Raw genomic sequence first — 20,473 nt, 5'->3', positions numbered from 1 at the left:
GGGCTGTATTTCCTGGGCAGTGAAGGCTTGCAGAAGCTGGAAAAAAGGTGTCTTATTTTGAGAGGGCACAAAGGTGGGAGGGCATCGTTGGGAACTGAAGGAGACCTCCTCTTCCCTGTGCCCCAACCTGCACCTTCCCCATCCCATTGAGTGGTACCACCATCCACTCACTACCCACGCCAGAAATCTACAGATAATCATTGGCCCTTTGCTCCCCTTTCCCTCCATATCCAGTCAGTGACCCAATCCTGTCAGTTCAACCTCCTGATCATTGTTCAAATTCATTCTCAGCGCTCCAACTTGAGTTTGGATTGGATCATTCCTGACTCGTTGTATTGCAACAGCCTCAACACTGGTGTTCCTGCCAGAGCCCCGCTCTATTTCTTTTCTTTTTTTTTTTTTCCTTTTTAAGTGCATTCATTTTCAGAGAGAGCGCACATATGTGTGCATGGGAGGGGCAGAGAGAGAGGGAGAGAGAGAAGATCAAGCAGGCTCTGCACTGTCCATGCAAAGCCTGACGTGGGGCTTGATCTCATGAACCCGTGTGTGAGATCATGACCTGAGCCGAAATCAAGAGTTGGACACTTAACCAGGCGCCCCTAGCCTGGATCTGTTTCAATCTGCAGCCATACTGTAAGCTCTATCCCTTGCTTCAGGGTGTGGTCTGAGGCCCAGCAGTACCAGTTAGAAATAGGTACCAGTCCCTACCCTAGACCTGCTGCACTGGAACCTGCCTTTTAACAAGATGTCAAGGTGATTTGGAGATTCCCAAATATCTAAGGTAGCAAACAGAGTTCTTCATGAACTGGCTCTCATCCCTCGTTTATCCCTCTCCCCTACATGGTAATCCAGTGATAGTGAACTGTATACAGTTTTCAAACATACTGGGCTGCTCACTTCATTCTTCCTGCAAATCTTTATGGAACCCCTCTTTGTGCCAGGCACTTGCCGGGGATAAAGTAGTAAGCAAAACAGATACCTATGCTTGCTTTCACGGAGCTTACATTCTTATGCAAGGAGACAGTAAAGAAAGAAGTAAAATATATAGTATGTCAGATAATGTTATGTGCCATAAAGGAAGAGGTAAAGCAGAGTAGGGGGTATAGGGGTACTGAATGGTTGGAGAGGTTGCACGTTTATATGAGGTGGCCTCATTTATTTTTATTTTTATTTTTTAAAGTTTATTTATTTGGAGAGAGAAGGGGGGGAGGGCAGGAGCTCAGACTCATGGACCGTGAGATCATAACCTGAACCAAAATCAAGAGTCTGCCGCTTAACTGACTGAGCCATGCAGACGCCCTGAGGTAGCCTCATTTAAAGGGAAGGCCTCACTGAGAATGTGACATTTGAGTGAAGGCTCGTAGGCGAAGTAGTGAGCCATTGAATACCTGGAGGAGGGATGTGCCAAGAAGAGCAAGTAAGTGTACGGGCCCCGAGACACAGGAGTATTTCTAGAATATGCCAGCAACAGCAAATAGGTCAGTGTGTCTAGAGCCATGTGAAGGAAGGGGTAAGTTGTAGGAGATGAGGTGAGACAGGTGCTATAGATGAGGGGGCAGATCATATATAAGGCCTCACAGACCATAATAAGGAGTAGGCATTTTATTCTTAGGGAGGTGGGAGACCAGTGGAGGGTTTTTAGCAGTGGACTCACGTGATCTGACTGAATTTTTAAAAGGGTCACCCAGTTGTTATTCTGAAATTAGACCACAGGGAGACAAGGGTAGAAGCAAGGAGACCTGTAGGTGTTGTTTGTCCTAACACAGGAAGGTGATGATAGTGGCTAGGGTACTGACAGTAGAGCCAGAGAAGAGTCATTGGATTTTGGATACATGCTGAAGGTGCAGCCAGCAAGATTTGCTGGTGGATCAGATATAGGCTGTGAGCCCAAGAGGGGCCATGGATGACTTTCGAAGGTTTTTGACTTGAGTAACTTAGATGGATGACCATTAAGTGAGGTCAAGAAGGCTAGGAGGAAGGATTTGTGCTTGTTTATTTCTTTTTGGGGGGGCATTGGAGGGTGGAAATGCTCTTTCAGTCATCTATTTTTGTGTAGCAAGCATCCTAAAATGTAGTGACTGAAAACAATGGCTTATTATTGCAGTAAACCAGATGATAAATCTCCACACTGAAAGGGAAGCCATCAACAGAACAAAAAGGCAACCTACTGAATGGGAGAAGATATTTGCAAATAATAGATCTGCTAAGGGGTTTGTATCCAAAATACATAAAGAACTTACACAACTGAACACCCAAAAACAAAATAATCCAATTAAACAATGGGCAGAAGACCTGACTAGACATTTTTCCCAAAGAAGACATACAGATGGCCAACAGGTGCTCAACATCACCAGTCATCAGGGAAATGCAAATCAAAACCACAGTGACATATCACCTCCTACTGGTTCAGTAAGGCTAGTATCAAAAAGACAAGAAACAGCAAGTATTGGTGAGGATGTGGAGGAAAGGGAACCCTCAGGCACTGTTGGTGGGAATGTAAACTGGTGCAGCCGCTGTGGAAAACAGTTTGGAAGTTCCTCAAAGAGTTTAAAATAGAAATACCATACAATCCAGTAATTCCGCTACTGGGTATCTATCTGAGGAAAATGAAAATACTAACTGGAAAAGATATATGCACTCCTGTGTTTATTGCTGCATTGTTTTTAATAGACAAGATATGGAAGCATCCCAAGTATCCATTGGAAGATGAATGGATAAAGAAGATGTATACTCCCCATACTGGAATATTACTTGGCCATAAAGAAGGGAGACCTTGCCATCTGTGACAACATAGAAGGACTTAGAGAGTATTTTGCTAAGTGAAATAAGTCAAAAAAGACAAGTGTCCTACCTATGATTTCACTTATATGTAGAGTCTAGAAAACAAAGCAGATGTACAAACAACAGAAACAGACTCATAAACACACAGAACAAACTGGTGGTTGCCAGAGAGGAGGGAGCTTCGGGGAGATGGACAAAATTGGTGAAGGGGATTAAGAGGTACCAACCTCCTCCCACCCCCCGCCCCGTGGCTCCACTATTTTTCACAATAGTGTGGGTGGACTGGTTCATTCTTTGTTATGAAGTGAATGTTTGTGCCCTCACCCCCACAAGTTCATATGTTGAAACCCTAACTCCCAATGTGATTGTATTTGGAGGTAATTAGAGTTCAATTAGGTCATGAGGGTGGAGCTTCTCATTGAACAGAATTGGTGCTTTTGTAAGAAGCCAGAGAGCTCCCTAGCCCCTCTTACCTTGTGAGGATACAGCAAAAAGATGGCTGTCTCTGAACCAGGAAGTGGGTTCTCACCAGACACCAATTGACCAGTGCCTTGGTCCTAGACTTTATGGCTTTCAGAACTGTGAAAAAATAAATTTCTATTGTTATAAGCCACCCAGCCTATGGTATTTTATTATGGCAGCCCAAGCTACTAAGATATTTTTCTACTCGTCCTGCCTGGGCTCACCTTGAGTAGTTGGGATGGCTTGGGCCTCTCTATCTGCAGTGCCTTTCATGGCATGGGGGTCTCTGGGCAGCATTCCAAGAGGGCAGGCTCCAGTGCACAGGTGTTAATCAAGCCTCTGATTGCATCTTTTTTGATGATATCCCATTGGTCAAAGCAAGTTACATGACTGAGTCAGGTGGGCCAGATGGCCAAATTAGTGTGGGAAAGGATTACATAAGTGTGTGGATATGAGGAGGCTCATGATTCACTGGGAGCCGTTACTGTAATGATCTCCTGTAGGAGCCAAGATCAGAAGTGTAAGGAAGTGAGATGCCCATTAGGTATCCAAGTGCAGATAGTGAGTAGGCTGTGTGATATATGAGCCTGGAGTTCAAGGCCAAGGTCCAGGCTGAGCTGTAAATGCTGGAGTCATCAGCACATAGATGGTATTGAACCCATGAGAGTGGTTGAAATCACCTAGGGAATGAGAAAAGAAAATCTCCAAGTTCTGTTGCCTTGACCCTCCATTGTTTAGAGGTCAGAGAGAGGGGGAAGAATGGCTAAAGGACACTGAGAAGGAGCAGACTGTGAAGAAGGAGGGGAACGAAGACAGAGTGGTGTCCCAAAAGCCAGGTAAAGAATGTTTCAAGAACAAAAGTGTGCAGGTGTGTAAAATGAAGCCTGAGAATTGACCACTGGATTCAGCAATGAAAGATTATTTGTGGGGTGCCTGAGTGGCTTAGTCGGTGAGGCGTCTCACTCTTGATCTCACTTCAGGTCTTGATCTCAGGGTCATGAGTTCAAGTCCCATGTTGGGCTCTGCACTGGGTATGAAGCCTACTTTTTAAAAAAAAAGGGTATTTGTCACCCTGTGAGGGGCTATTTTGGTGGAGTCGGTGGTGGGGGAACTAGAAGTGGAAACCAGATTAGAGTGGGTTAAGAGAGAATGGGAAGAGGAATTGTGGACAGGGAGTATGAACAAGTACTGTCGATAAAATTAGGTGAGCCACATGTATAATTTCCAATGTTCTAGTAGCCACATTCAGAAGAGGTAAAAGAAACAGGTGCAGTTAATTGTAATATATCTTACTTAGCTGAGTAACCAGAATATTATCATTCCAGTGTAACCAGTATAAAATTATTACCAGGATATTTTACATCCTTTGAAATCCAGTATGTATTTTACATTAACAGCTTGTCTCAAACTAGCCACCTCTTGTGGGCTCAGGAGTCACACAGGAGTCACAGCAGCTACCCTGTTGGATAATGCAAGTCTAAAGAATTCTTTCAAGGAGTTCTGCTCAAATGAGGAGCAGAGGATTGAAGGGGCAGTGAGGCCAGGTGTTTATTTGTATTAGAATGGGAGCTATTATAGTTTATTTTGTTTATGTGCTGATGGGAATAATCCAGCAGAGGAGAAGAAATGGCTGATGTTAAGAAAAAGGGGAAGTAGGGCCGCCTGGGTGACTCTGTTGGTTAAGCATCCAACTCTGGATTTTGGCTCAGGCTGTGACTTCCTGGCTCATGGGATTGAGTCTTGTGTTGGGCTCTGTGCTGTTAGCTCAGAGCCTGCTTAAGGTTCTCTCTTTCCCTCTCTCTCTGCCCCTCCCCAACTCATGCTCTCCCTCTCTCTCAAAATAAACAAATAAACTTAAAAAGAACAAGAAAAAGAAAAAGAGGAAGTAGTTGCTAGAGTCCTACCGAGCAGGTGAGAGGGGATACGATCTGGATACAGATGGGAAGGCTGGCCTTGACGAGCGTTCTGGGCAGTTCATCCATGGTAACGGGTGAGGGCCAAGCACGCTGAACACTGATGCAGACAGGTGGTTAGATGCAATCATGAGGGCTCTGAAAGTTTCTGCCTGATTCCTTTTCTCTCCATGAAGTAGGAGGCAAGGCCATCATCTGAGAGTGAGGATAGAACAGACATATTGAAGGGTGGAGAAGAGAGGAACAAATATTAAATTGTTGCCTGAGAGGGTGAATGGGCTGGGGAAGTATAGTGTGATTGCCTGGCAACATGAAAGATGCACTTGAGGTCTGTGATCACGAATTTCAAGTGAGAACAGTTAGCACTGTTGTTTTTCTCCAGACACATTCAACTGTGTGGGTGCAAGCAAGGAATGAGGAGGAGATTGGAATTTAACCAGGGCTGGGTTTTGCATGTTTTTTTTTTCCCCCCAAGATGAGTACGATCATGAGAAGTGCCGTGGAATTAAAGGTGTCTGCCAGGGATAATTAGAATGATGAGCCATGGAATCTAAGGAGGGGGGAGGGCGGGAGCTGTGAGGAGCAGGGAAAAAAGATGGTAGGACCTATGGATCACAGATTCTGGCAGGGTCAAAGAAGTGTTGGGGTGAGGGTGAGTGAGTGTAAGCTGGAAAGACAGAAGTGGTCGTTGAAGAGGGAATATTTGACTTCTGGGGGCATTGCAGATATTCAAAGTTCTGAGGTTTCAGAACAGCCATGTGAGTGAGTGGCTGAGGTGCTGTAGAGGACAGGGTCACTGAGGAGAGGGGGCCAAGGAACAGAGGCTGGGATGCTGGAAGGTTCATTCAGGCATTTGTTGAAATTATCAAGAAATATGACAGGAGCGGTTTTCAGGGGAGTGGTTTAACATCCTCAAGGGATGTTGAGGGCCATGACCCATGTGTGTGTAGACAACCCTAAAAGGGAAGACTAGTGGGTGGTATGGGGTGGCAGTTGTAGTGCTTCAGGGAAGAAGAAGGCTCCATGGTCTGGAAATAGCAATGCAACAGAAGAAGTTACCTACTCTACTATGTACAGGGAGAAAAACCAGTGACTACTTTGAAGGCTAGAGGTGAATTAGGCTCCTCGTGGGGAGAGGCAGGATGGGTAAGAGGAAAAGGATGAAGGGGACATTTCAGAGAAGTGATTAAAGTATTGGGAATGTGGTAATTTCTCTGTGAGTTTGCATATCCTGTTCTCTTTGCCTGAAATTCCTTTCCTTGCCTTGTATACCTGAAAAACTTTCCTTCATCTTTTACCACCTACGTCCTGTATCACTACTTTCTTGAAATTGCTGTAGTCAAGATTACCAGTGACCAGCATGTGGCCAAACCCTGTGGCAGTATTTGTCTTTGTCTTTCTCTCTATAGAGAAGTGTGCTCACAGTGTTTTTTGTTTTTGTTTTTGTTTTTTAATTTATTTTCTGAGAGAGAGAGTGAGCCCCCTTGAGGGGCAGGGGTTGGGGGACAGAGCATCCAAAGGGGGCTCTGTGCTGACAGCAGAGAACCCAATGCGGGGCTTGAACTCAGGAACCATGAGATCATGACCTGAGCTGAAGTTGGACACTTAACCAACTGAGCCACCCAGGTGCGCCCTCCCCCGGTGGAATTTTCTGTGATGGTGGGAATGTTCTACCTCTAGACTGCCCAGTGTGGTAGCCACTAGCCACCTGTAGTTACTGAGCACTTTGAAATGTGGCTGGTGTGACCAAGGAATCAAATTTCTAATTTTATTTCATTTTAAATCCTTTACGTGTAAATTGTCACATGTAGCTCTTGGGGCTCATCTCCTCTTCAGTCCTGTCTTGGGGATTCTCTTTGTTCTGGCAACTATTACTGTTTCCCAGGCTTTGTCCTTGGTGCTTGAATCTCATCCTGTGAACTTCTTCCTCGTGGCTCTCTACATCTCAAGCTCTGTCTCCAGGTCGTTTCTCTCCTGAGTTCTGCACATGGATACCCCATAGGCATTCGTTATCAGTGTGCTCCAAACTGAACTCCTCTCTCCCTTAAATCAATTCAGTTACTTGAAGTCATAGACTTGGGAGCCGCCCTACTCGCCTCCCTCCCGTCCAGTTGGTAGCCAGGTTGTCTGTATCTCTGCAGTGGCATCCAGACCTGTCTTCAGTCTCGCCCCTCTCCAGCCCACCATCCACACAGCCAGAGCAGGCTGATTCGCTGACAGATCAATCTGACCGTGCATGCCCCTGTTTAAAACCTCTCAATGGCATCTCATTGTGCACCAGATAAAGGCCCAGTTCCAGGCTGTGCGCAAATGAGGTTCTTCATGACCTGACCCCACTTGCCTGTCTCTCTGGCTACATCTCTTGACACATTTCCCTTCCCACTTTATGCTGCACTGACACAGACCTCCTGGAGAACACATGCAACCAGCGTGCCGTGTCATGCCTCCACACATCTTTCAGACTGTACTCACCGCCCCGGATACCCTTTCCCTCCTGTAGGCTCTGACCCCAGCTCATCCTTGCTCTTCTTCAAAGCTGTCACCTCCAGCAACCCTTCCTCTGTGTCCCCATTACTCACTGTGTTTTCAGTTATCACACTACCCCGTTGTTCACTCTTAAGCCGCCAGGCAGTTCTCGAGGGCAGGGACCATCCTTGCCTCATTATCCCCACTGCCTAGCATGGAGTCTGGTGCCCGGTGCTCACTCAGTCCATGTTGGGTGAATGGGTAGCACGCAGAAGTGAATACGAGCTGAAGGGTAGCAGGACAAAGACTGGAGAATGGGGGTGCCACCCTGCCCAGCCTCATCTCCTTGGTGGAAGTCCTTCCTGGGTGGGCTTATAGGATAGGAGAAAGGGCCTCTGGGACGCCTCTGGGGATCTGTCTTTGCTACTGCTGCTGCTGGTGCAGTTGACTTCTTTCCCAGCACGTGTGACGCTTCCTTCTGGCACAAATCGATTTCAGAAAGAGCTATTATCTTGGTTCCCCCTACCTTTTGAGATGAAACGCTTCTGTCCTCCTGGGAGACAAGACACTAGCAGAAAATGTCACATTTCTTTCTTAAAGTAGAAAAAAAAGTTTTATGTGTTTAATTTTTCTGAAAGTGCTTAACTTTCTATTTGCCTTTGGAAGAAAACTGGTTTTTCACTCGGTTTGTCCCAAGGGCCACATTCAGGTATATGGAAAAAAGGAAATGTGCGTTTGCATACAATTTGCATATATCTATGCAGAGTGGATCATTTATTCTCTGGGTGCTTGCCTTTTTTTTTTTTTTTTAAGTTTTCAGAGAAATTGACTCTCTGATTATCTTTGCAATGAAAAGAACCGACAACAGTGGAAAGGCAGTGGAAACCACAGTCAAAGCTCCCACCTTGGGTGCCTGGGTGGCTCAGGCGGTTAAGCATCCGATTCTTGATCTCAACTCAGGTCTTGATCTCAGGGTCATGAGTTCAAGCCCCATTTTGGGCTCTGTGCTGGGCGTGAAGCCTACTTAAAAAAAAAAAAAAAAAAAAAAAAANCCTACTTAAAAAAAAAAAAAAAAAAAAAAAGCGGGGCACCTGGGTGCCTCAGTCGGTGAAGCGTCTGACTTCAGCTCAGGTCATGATCTCACGGTTCGTGGGTTCAAGCCCCACATCAGGCTCTGTGTTGACAGCTAGCTCAGAGCCTGGAGCCTGCCTCAGATTCTTTGTCTCCCTCCCTTTCTGACCCTTCCCCTGCTCACGCTGCCTCTCTCTCTCTCAGAAAGAAATAAAACTTTAAAAAAAAATCTCCCCCTTCACAGAGAAGATCATGTCTTTGTAAGATTCCCTGTCTTGTTCCAGGCTTTTAGGAGATTTTGGATGGCTGTGGTTTTGCCATGCTAAAAATAGAAGCCGCCTGCTGTGTGCCAGCTAGCTGCTCTATTTACTTTTCTGTATCTCCTATTCTACTCAGCAGCCATGAGAGGTGGATGTTACCTCCAATCTTCATACAAGAAAGGCTCTGAGAGGGGCAGCACTATTTCCTCAAGGTCTCTCCCACCACCAACAGGCAGTAGCAGAGGCAAGGTTCAAACCCAAGGTTGTCTGACACCAAACCCTTTGTTTTAAACCATTAAGCTCTATTTTCCATCATTTGCGTATTGCTTGGTGTTCTGCCTTTTACACTTGCCATTTCCAGCCAGGGACTTTTCCACACAGGCTCATAGTTTGGTTGTCATTTGAATGGCAGTTGTCATTTGAATGGCGGTTGATGGTAATGCGGTGCCAGAGGTTATCTCCCTATTTGGTTTCTTTCCAGGTCCTCCATATTATAGGTGGTACAGCTGTAAAAATCTTTGTGCAAATAAGAGCAGCCTGTTGCGTTCTTTCGCCATTCTGTGGTTGTCCTCAAAGTAGTATTGCCAAGCCAAAGGGTTCTCTATGGTTTGATGATTCTCTGGAAGGCCTGTGATGCTTGTTCTCTCACACGCTGATCATTTTTTGAGTGCCTGATGTGCACCAGGTGCTGAAAGGGAAGGGAGGATTCAGAAACGGCTCCTCATCCATAGAACTGATGGTCTAGGGTGGGGCGGATGGGGCAACACAAAGTGAACCGTAGTAAAGTGGGGATTTGGGCAACAGGCATTGAGAGCATGGACCCTTAGCAGTGTCTGAGTGTGTCCCTTTCCCCCATATCACAGGTCAGGGACTGCAGGGCAGGGGAGGTGCACAGTGAGGAGAGGGGGTGCCACCTCCCTGCTTTCCCCAGGTCTGCGGCTAAGCTACCTCCAGGCTGAGGACCTCTTGGCTACCCCCTCCCGTCCCTTTCCTGCACCTGGCCCATGTGACCTGTCACTACCGCACAGATGCCGCTTAGGGGGAGCCAAGAAGAGGCTGGAGGGAAGGAACACCTGGAGAAAATGGCTCAGGGCTTGAGGGGCCTGAGCATGAGCCTATGTTCCTGCTGCTCCTCCCGGTCCCCTCTTCCCCTTATGTCCCCAGCAGCCAGGGGACAACACGGTGCCCAATTCCCATTCATTCAGCACACAGTAAGTACATAGCTCAGTGTCTTTTCACAAGCCAAGTGTGGTGCCAGATGCACCGAATCTGACAAGGTCCCCTCCCCCGAGGCACTCTGGTCTAGACTGTCTGGGTAGACAGACCAGGAAAGAGATGGTACAACTCGGGTGTGGAGGTGTGGACAAGTGGCAACAGGGACGCTGAGCAGCGAGGAGCCCAGCGGTATCTGAAAACCCAGTGCTCTGTTCTGACTTTGACGGTGGCACCTCCCATCTCCCAGCCTCAGTGTCTCCATCTCTAAAATGGAGGAATGAGTTTGATGTGCTTGAAGGGCCTTCTGACTCCAATGTGCTGTGAGCCTGGCTCTTGTTCTGATAGCAAGCCTGAGCTTGCTATCCCCAGAAGACCTGCCTGGCTTCAGTCACCCCATCTTGTTCCTTCTCCCCTCCACCCTCCGCCTTCCACCCCCATGATGTTCCTTGTTATTCTGCCTCTGGCCTTCCTTTCTCCCTCTACACGTGCCCCTATGACTCTGCTTGCGTTTGTGTGCCGATAATTCCTATATCTGGATGTTCATCCTGACCCTCTTCACTGAGTTTGTGATTCATTATAATAATTAAAATAGCCAACATTTGTTAAATTCCAGATACTACACTACAACATGACTTAAATTATGTCATCTCTGGGGCGCCTGGGTGGCTCAGTCAGTTGAGTGTCCGACTTTGGCTCAGGTCGTGTTCTCATGGTTCGTGAGTTGGATCCCCGCATCAGGCTCTCTGCTGTCAGTGCAGAACCTGCTTTGGATCCTCTCTCTCCCTTTCTCTTTGCCCCTCCCCCATCTGCTTCTCTCTCTCTCTCTCTCTCAAAAATAAACATTAAATTATGTCATCTCATCTACCCAACAACGTTGAGAAGTAGGTAGTGGCACCCCATTTTATAGAGGAGTGAAACTGAATTCAAGAGATACTGAGGCTTATTTGTCCAAGGCCTTGACATTGATAAGTGACAAGAGCCAGGATTTGAAAACCTGTGTCTTCGGGCTCGAGTGCCCATACTCTCTGCCACCGTGCCGTTTCCCAGGCTGCCCTCAGCTGCCTGGGAGACATCTCCACTTGGATGTTCCGCAGACACCTCAATTTCGACATGTTCAACATTGGCCTCATCGTCATCCTACTTTCTGCCCCATTCTGCCTTTTCCTCTCTTCTCCATCACAACAAATGGCTCCATCAGCCCAAGGAGGCCCAAGCTAGAAGTCTTTCTAGATTTGTCCTGACCCTTCTTCCCCAGCATCCAGCCTTCTACCATATCCTGGTGAGACCTTCTTCTACTTTTCTCCATTCCTACTGCTATTACCTTTGAGGGCCATCCATCCCCTTCGCTCTTTGGGTTCCTGCAGTAGCCTCCTTATCAGTCTCCCTGCCTTGATATCCTCTGCTCCCTTCCTTCCCCTTTGCTAGCCAGCATGACCTTTCTCGAGCACATGTCTGGTCACATCACTTTCCTGCTGTTTTCTGGGGCTCTGCGGCAGAGCACAAAGCTGACCATCCACGGGCTGAAATCTATCCAAAAAGATGTGTTTTGTTTGGTCCATTGAGCGTTCTGAAAACATTTTGAATTATTTGCCAACATTTAGAAATCAGGAAATTCCACACAAAAGTTCAGATTTCTGGCTTCTCTTGCAAAACTGAAAACAAAACAAAACAAAACTGGCAACTCTGGGAACCACGTCCCCACAGGGCAATGATTGGATGGAGCTGAGTGGTGGTTGCCATCTTTAGAAGGGGCATGGGCTTTCCAGTTGGCCAGTCTCCAGCATCCTTAATGTCTCTTAGTCTCTGGTCACTCTCCTCCCAGTTTCCTACCTAAGCCTTGTGGTACCTGGGCTCATGACCCTGCAAGTATGGGATGAAGCCCAGAGCCCCTCCGTGTGGCTCCTAAGGTCTTGGAGCAGGCCAGCCCTCTGCCAATGTCTGGGTCTTACTCCTGCTCACCACCCCTTCACACTGGCCACTGTAGCCCTAACTCTTACCCATAGTTCTCTGAATTGCCTCGCTTCCGGGAGCTCACATGTGTCATTGTGCAAGCTGCTGGCTCTGGAATGCCTTGGGCCCTGGTTACATCCTTCAGGACTGCTCTGTGTCCCCTCTACCAAGAAGTGGTCCTTGTTCCTACGTCTTCTCCCTGCCTACCCCGCCAGCCCCACCTCAAGCTGGGTTCTGTTCTCCTATATTATGTAGCACAGACCACAAGCATCACACCCATTGTATTGGGTTCTAATTATTGATTTGTGTGTCTGCCTCTGCTGCCTGACTGTGAGCCTGGATTGTAGGGAACCTGTCTTATCTTTTTGTCCCCAAAGATTGGGACAGAGCTTGGAATATAATAGGTGCCTAATAGCTGGTAAATGAATGGATGAATCAGTGAAAGACTGACTTGGGAAAATACCACTATGGGATGTAATATTGCTGTCTATTTGTTTGGGGTAGAGGGTTCCAGCTTCCTTTCATTCTGGAGCACCCCCCCAAGCCCCCATTCATAGTGACACCCCACAATATCCTATAAGCCATACCCCTGCTCTGCAAGCTCTGGAGTGCATCCAAGCCTACTTGGGATGGTAGTTCCTACTGTGATGGCTGGATGGAAAATACATCATTCTCGCTGTTCCCGGGGGAAGGAGTTGTGTAATGATTTGGGAAAATGGCATCGCCATTTGATATGGCACGTTCTGTGGTTATTTGAAGAATAACGATGATGTGTTAATGACAGCATCTAACACCAATCGAACACTCACATCATACACAATCCTGTATTACGAGCCCTCACGCGTAATATCATTTCCTTTATTCCTTGCAACAGTTCTGAGAGGGAGGTATGACTGGTATCCTGAGATTTAGGGGAGTTTCAACAACTTTTCCAGGGCCACGCAGCCAGTAAGTGGTAGAATCTAGATTTGACCCGAAATCTGCCCATCATGACAGTTAGTTCACCTTCTCAACCACCCTAACCATACTTCCTCAGCGGCATCCCTCTTTAGAAACATGAGGGAAAGATGCAAAGTAAACATGAAAGGGAAGGACATGTGAATATATATACAGTTAGATTCCAGTTAGCAATTAAGAAGAAAAAAAAAAAGCAACTCCTGAGGCATTGAGAAAACCAAGCAGACTCATTGAGTGTGTGTGCACTCGCGCGCGCGCGCACACACACAAGTGTGCAGGGTTGCTTTTGGGTAGTAGAATGGTGGGGGTATTTTTCTTTGTTTTCTCCACCTTGTTTCTACTTTCTAGTGTTTTCTGAATTTCCTTTAATGAGCATGCATTCCTTTCATCGTCGTCGTCATTGTCATTGTTGTCGTCGTCGTCATGACGTCATCGTCGTCGTCGTCGTCGTCGTCACCATCATCATCATCATCATCAAATCCTCCCTTCTTAATGGCCCTGGCAGTATGTGGCAGAACAGATGGGATGGCATGACTAGCCAGCTAATCAGTGGCACTGGCTTTGAAGTAGACATCACTGAGGAGTGAGAGGAGGGCATCAGCTGGCAACGGCTGTGGCCTCAGCACCTGCACCCTCGAGGGGCAGAGGAGAAGTGGGTTCCCAAGCTTGCCGTCTCATCATGTCCCCCTTTTTCCTCCAGGTGCTTACACCCCAGAGCCCCTCAGCAGTTTCCGGTGGGCCCTTCTCTCAACTGGCCTCATGTTCTTTTACCACTTCAGCGTGTTGCAGATCCTGGGCCTGGTAAGTTCGGTTCTGTCCCCCTTCTATCCCCTCCGTTTGGAGTTCTCCATAAATCTTGATAATCCTGGTTGGCGCTGGTGTATCGTTTTGTTTTGAAAATTCAAGATGCCAAGGGCCAGGATGTCACGTTGTTGTGTCTGGGTTGCTGATTTATGAGCCACAGCCTGGGCCTCTCCAGAGAGTTTTCTGAAGCCTTCAGTATTGATTGTTTCTTTCATCCCTGGGGAGGCAAACATGCCCTTCACTGATGACCACCCAGGTTGGAAACAGTGAGCTGCATCTGGAAAGTGATTTGCTGTGGACCCCATGGTGGGGAGGTGAGGGAGGCAGGACCTTAAGCCCAGGCCCCAGGGCCTGGAGGAGGCTTTTGACGTTGGGTCTATTCTGGGTCTACTCCCAGGCCCTGGGCTGTGTGGCCGGTGCAAGTGCAGTGTTGGGGGACTCCCGTGGCATTCTGGGGTGTTCAGACCTGCCTAGAGCGTGGATGATGGCTGGACTCAGTAGTTGAGTTATCCAGAGCCCAGAATTGCTGAGTGCATGGGTGTCTGTTGGTGGCAGAGTGAGGAGGATGAGCTCGGGGCTGGGGGTCAGGAGACACAAGTTCAAGTCCTGGCTCTGTCACCGTTCTGGGTGAGTCACCTCCCCCTCGAGGGCAGAGAGCTCTCTACCCCTTTGTGACATGGTACAGAACCCCCAGCCTCCCCGAGAGGTGCTGAGGACTTGTGTCTGACATGAATGGGCTTGAAGGGCTGTGGAAGGCAGGTGTTGTGGCCATCCTTGGGGCCGGAGTGGCAGGTCTGGTTTTGTGCATGAGCGGCATTTTGACTATTAGCCGTGTGGAGCCTCGCGGAACCTGCAGGACTACGGCACGGGACTGATGTTACCCACGCCTCTGTAGAAGCCATCACTTTCCCTTCCCCACCCTGGGGTATTGCTTTCCTCTGGTTTGCCTGGGGGACAGTTTGAGCTCTTTGCCAATGGTGTCCTGCGCCCTAGGAAGAAAGCAGTATGACGTTCACACCTTACTCTGAGCGCTCTCCACTGGAACTGCTTGATTCCAGAGGGGTCAGTGTCCTCATGTCACCACACATAACCATGTTCAGTCCCACCTCCAGGCCTGACTCAGGCCACACCTCCTCCAAGGAAGGCAGTGCGCACTCCATTCCCTGCCATGACCCCTATCCATCCTTCATGAGTCCATTCAGGGTGCCACCTACCTCATGACATCTTCTCTGAGGACTCAGTCCCCATGCTGTACACTCCTCACATCTCATGGTGGGGAACACCTGGTGCACACCGTCTTCTTTGAGGTCAGATGCGGTTGCCCATGCCAACGCGGTTGGCTGCCAGTTAAGCAGAGGCAGAGACCATGCCGTTGACTGTTCAGTCATCCCCTGACACCTCTCTGGGGACTAGGCACATAGTAGTTGCTTAGGAATGACAGCAGGCTCTGGACCCAACCAGAAGGCATGACTGAGCAAAACCAAACAGCTTTTGCATTGGATGGCCTCCCCCATCACCTCCCGAAGGCTCTATCCTTGACCCACTCCAAAACCCTAGGGCAGAGAAATCCCGCTATGAACAGGTGGGGATTTGTCAATCCCTCCTTGTCTAGTTCCCCATTAGGTAGAGATGGCTGAACTGGCGGAAGCCAGAGAAAGCCTCAGGATGGCGAACGCTCACTCTACCTCCCTTGTCCCTGCAGGTCACCGAAGTGAATTTGAACAACATGCTGTGTCCGGCCATCTCAGACCCATTCTACGGCCCCTGGTATCGCATCTGGGCCTCGGGACACCAGACTCTCATGACCATGACCCACGGGAAGCTGGTCATCCTGTTCTCATACATGGCTGGGCCCTTGTGTAAATATCTGCTGGATTTGCTCCGGCTTCCAGCCAAGAAAATAGACTGAAGGTGCTTGTCTTTTTTTTTTTTTTTTTTTTCTCCCCGAGGAAGCAAGTCCTGACTTGACTTGGAGAACACCCAGTTCTTGATGAAATCATGGGGAGAGGGCAGTAGGATGTCTGGTGTATTTCTCTTTCCCTCCTCTCTGTCCCTTTCTTCCACACTGTTCCCTCCCCAGCTCTTCCACCCAGGACATCTCCTGGGGCCTGAGGCGTCATGCTGAGGGTGGGATCCTTTCCCCTCCTCTTTGACTCCTTCTCCCTGCTCCTAGTGGCCTTACGTGGGTGATGGTAGTCAGTGGCTTTCACTCTGCTTGTTGGTGCTTTCATGACAGCTGGTTGAGGGGGATGGGGACCAACAAGCAGTAGTTCTTTTGTTGGCCTTGAGGTGATGAGATTGAGTTAGGTTTCATTTCTCCACTGCCAGGGACCTCCAGGCTTACGCCTGGGTCCCCTCTTGTCTCCAGCACAGCCCCCACCATGGTGGGACTGAGGCCTTGTTTCTATACCAGTGGCATGCCGAGAGCCGAGGGATTTCCCCACTCATGGCCAAAATAGAACCTGCCAGAGTCTTCCCATTGGTGTCCCACGACTCAAAGCGAGCAGCCAACTAGCCACTCCCTCCAAGCTGCTTCCCTGTGGTGGGAGGTGGAGGCACTACTCAGCCCTAAGGCTAGATTCTATTGAGGGTGGAGAGCTGTTGCAGTGGCAGAATCCAAAGTGAGTAAGTGTTTAAAGTGTCCACAGCTCCTACTAGGCAGGACCCTGGGTCAATCTTGCCTGAGAGAGCTGAGAAGTGACCCATATCCCAGTGAGAAGTCATCATAGAAATTAATTAATGGAAGTGGTAACTTGAGAAAACTGTGATTTGAATCATATGCTCCATTTTAGTTGAATGTTGATAACAGATGCCATTTTAATCTTGAGTGCCCCTTACATGTTTCTCTCTCTCTCTCTCTCTCTCTCTTTTTAAAAGGCAGCTTCAGGGAAGGGTGAGCTAGAGTTGGTGGGGGTTTTGTTTTGTTTTTTGTTTTTTGTTTTTGTTTTTGCTTTTGCTTTTTGCTGCTTTTAATTTGTTTGCTCCTTTGTTTTTGGATGTTGGAGTTCAGAGAGTCCTTGCATTGGGGCCTGTCTCTGCAGGGGCCCCTGTCAATCCATTTTGTGATTTTTACAGGCTGTGTCAGCATCCAGGGTTTGGAAAGATCCAGATCCTGCCAGTGTTGTTTTCCTAGGCCAGACCAGATTCACTGCTGAATTGTTCAGCTTCAGGCGGACATCGCACACTTCCCCCCCTCCCCATGCGGCCCACCCTCAAAGTCCGTGTCTAGGTTGAAAAGGAGGTACCAAGAAATCAGATCTCCACGGGTGCAGGTTCAAATGCTTCAGAAGGAACACCTTCTCTTGAAAGACTCGAACTCAGTCACACATGGACTTGAAGGAGGGAGCCAGTGGCTGGGCATTTGCTGACTCCTTGTGGGCTCCAACTAAGAACAAGTTTGCTTCAGAACAGAAAAGCTGGTTCGGTGACTCCTTCTGATGGCCCCTGCTCCCCTCTCCCATTGTAGGCAACTCAGGGGCTTTGTGCTGGAGTCCCGTATTTCGGGTGTTACATATTAGACCTAGATTGAGTGTCAGTGTCTCAGTGGTTGATTTTAGCAATCAGACGTACAGAAGGCAGCAGGGTGCAGGAGAGTCACTGAGCATGGTGAGGCCTGGGAAGCCACCCCTGGGAGGGACTGCCTTTCTCCAGAGGCCTTGCGGCCTTGAGGCCATCAGTGCTCATGGTGTGGGGGAGCTGTAGAGAGCACACCTAGTACTCTCTTTCCCTTTGAGCTTCTCATGACGTACAACCTTCATTTTCTGCCGTCTTTGAGGGCCCGGCCAAGTTTTTCTTAGTGACTCTCATCCTGGGGTTGTCCTCCAGAACGGGGCCCCTCTGGAGCAGCTAGACTCACCCTACCCACCATCAAACCACTGCATGTAGGGATGGCTGATGGGGAAATGTGCGAGGCCTCGGTGCCCCTTGGCTCATCACAAAAGGAAAGGTTGGAAGGAGGGCACGGGAAGAGCCCCTGGAGGCGTGTACTGTCCCCTATCAGAACATGGAATTTCTGCAGGCAGATGGTTTGTGCTGCAGCTGGGGGCCCGCAGCCTGGGTGTGGTAGACACTCCACTTTGAAATGCCACAGTGGCACAGTGACTCTACACACCCTCTCTTCCTCTCTGTCCCTGTGGCATGGCTCAGGTTGCCCGTCAGCCCAGGCTTCCCTGAATTGGCACACCTTTGCCCTGGCTACAGCTCAGTGCCCCATTCTGGCTGATATTCTGCTGCTGGGAAGGAAAGAAGACGGTGACATCCTAGAGGCAGCCACATGTGTCAGGGGAAGGGGGTGGGTGGAGGGTAGATGCAGGGCATCTGGGGGCCAGGTCAGCTCAGAAAAACGTAGGCAGAAAGAACGGAGAGTGAGCCCTGTCCATAGGCTGTGCGGGGCATCGTGGCTTGTGTTGGAGGTGTTGGGGTATGGCAGGTACCTGATGTGGTCTATAGCTCACTCTTAGTTTGGGCCCAGCCCCTGGTGAGAGGTGACCTGGGCACCCCTATGGCAGCCTGCCTTGAAAGGTGGCCCCCGTGCCAGTGGGCCTGGGCTTCCCAGCTGCTGCCTAGGGCTTTCCTGGCAGGTGCCAAGGAGGTTCCCCAGCCACCTTGGCCAAGTTTCCATATACCGTTTGCCAGCGTGTGGGAGCTTACTGTGCGTGTGTGTGTGTATCCGAGAGTGTTCGTAGAAGTGGACAGTTTCTTCTCAAACAGCCCTCGGGAAGGGAAAGGAGGGCTTTCCCAGCCCCCAGGTAGCCTTGGCCAAGGATCTGGGCCAGTGAGAGCAGTCTGCTCAGGTGGCCAACTTTGTGGCATCAGCTCAGAATAGCGGAGATGGTCACGCCTGCTTGCAGCCCCCTCCCTCTTCCGGAGTTTGGTTCTGTACACCGAAGATGGTCTTCTTCCCGGAGGCCTGGGGATGCATTCCTCTGTCTTCTTGCATGGTGGTCTGGGGTTCAGTGGGATGGTCGGCTTACATTGCCGTCTGGTACCTCCAGGCTAGCTACCAGGTCACCCCTTTTTGCTGCAGCCTCTGTCGGGGGTTTGCCATTTGTGCTCGTGTTGCGTGAAGTGCGCACAGCTCCCCACCGGCAGAAGTTGTTGGTCTGTCTCTGCGCACCGGGGCTGGGGCCCAGCGGGGCCCCGGGGCTGAGCTCAGGGGTACCCGAAAGCCCGTGATCTCCCCCCTCCCTCTGCCGGAAGGACTTCCCTGGATTTGTAGGCATTGATCCAGAGTCATCTGTCCTGCCTGGGAGATTGAGGGGACATGGGGGAGGAATGGCAGCGCAGGACAGGATGCTGGTGCTGCTTTCTGTCAGTCAGGTCTTCCCACTGCACACCCTGCCCTGCCCTCTCCCAGGGGCTTAGAGTCCACAAGAGGGGGTGAGCCGCCTTCTTCTGTATATAGAGTGAGCCGATACTGTGCGTAGGAAAACCTAGTGGCTTGTTGTTGCTCTCGTCTGTGACATTTTTGTACACTGGTTTGCTACTCCTGGCACGAAACAAACACAAAACAAAGGCGTTTCAAGCAACGCTGTCGTTTCGGAAACTGGCTTTCCTTTGGTGTGCGTTTTGTATCCTATTCTAAAGAATTCTTCATTTATCTTGGTGGTGTTGTGGTGGAGAGAATAAGAGTCTCATTTTTGCCAGGAAATCAGCAAATGCCTGTCCCCGCCCCTGCCCCCATCCTTCCCCATTTGCTGTGCACTGGGCAGACCCCTCCCTGTCGCATCCCATCCCCCACTCCGCCGGCGGCTCCTTTTAGAACCAGTCTTCGTGAGCCCCCTAGACAGCGGCAGGGGGGAGTGTCCTTGCCAAGCTGGTTCTTGGGTGGCCCTGTGCCCCCACCAGTTTGCTCACCTCCCTGGGGCATCTTGTCATGTGTTTTCCTCGGTTTTGTAAACCCTTTTGATTGTGCCGAAATGGTTTCTGCAGTCACCTTTGGAAATAAGCAGTCATTCATTTGTGTACTTAGCATTCTGAACTTTCAGTCTTAGCTGTTGCTATTGTTGAAGATCCCTGAACGAAAAGGAACCTTCACCATGGGACTTTACTGTTACAATGTTTTCTTCATTTACTCTTATTAAAAGATTGATGAGAACCCAGGAGTCCTGGCCTTCCTTTCCCAGAACCTTCTTAGAAGCCTGTCTGCTTCGAAAAGTAGACAAAAAAACGGCTACTTGTCCTCCACACCATCGAGGGACCACCAAGGGGCAGCTGGCACTGTGCACAGCTTTGCCCTGGGAGCCCTGTGGCTGGCTGTGAATTCCCATGCACTGCCTGCTTCCACTGGGGCTGCCCCGGATGCAACAGGCCTGCTTGCTTTTAGCAAGGCACTGTCTTCTGGAGACATCTGCCGGGTACCTGGAACCCCATGGTGTGCTGGGCCATGCAGGGTGACCGCTCTTAGAGGAGGTAACTTAGAAACTAGACATGTTCAGGGCCACCCATCCCGAGTTCCCCAAGAGCTGGCTTCGTGCCACAACTGTCCAGAACAGGCAGACTGTCCCATGGGGTGGGGGGTGAACACGATCGGCCCTGCCCCTTTGGGAACAGTCGCACCTGCCTTTCCAAAGCCACTCACTCACTGAGCAGCCT

At 49.4% G+C, this 20,473-nt stretch overlaps 1 protein-coding gene across 6 annotated transcripts in view; it reads left to right on the top strand.

Annotated features, from left to right (window-relative positions):
• TMEM164 (transmembrane protein 164) overlaps positions 1 to 19,976 on the top strand; it is a 175,456-nt gene extending 155,480 nt beyond the window's left edge. For all 6 annotated transcript variants that reach the window (XM_039233525.1, XM_039233521.1, XM_039233524.1 and 3 more), the window contains 2 exons: positions 13,776 to 13,876; positions 15,582 to 19,976. In XM_039233525.1, coding sequence (XP_039089456.1) covers positions 13,776 to 13,876; positions 15,582 to 15,788 — 308 coding nt within the window. In that variant the 3' untranslated portion in view covers positions 15,789 to 19,976. The remainder of the gene's footprint in view (positions 1 to 13,775; positions 13,877 to 15,581) is intronic.
• The last annotated feature ends 497 nt before the right edge of the window (positions 19,977 to 20,473 follow it).

The sequence above is a fragment of the Hyaena hyaena genome, unplaced genomic scaffold, assembly GCF_003009895.1.
Source record: "Hyaena hyaena isolate Hyena2069 unplaced genomic scaffold, ASM300989v1 scaffold_77, whole genome shotgun sequence".
NCBI lineage: Eukaryota > Metazoa > Chordata > Mammalia > Carnivora > Hyaenidae > Hyaena > Hyaena hyaena.
The sequence above is the reverse complement of the archived record's forward strand: the minus strand, read 5'-3'. Positions and strand labels throughout refer to the sequence as shown.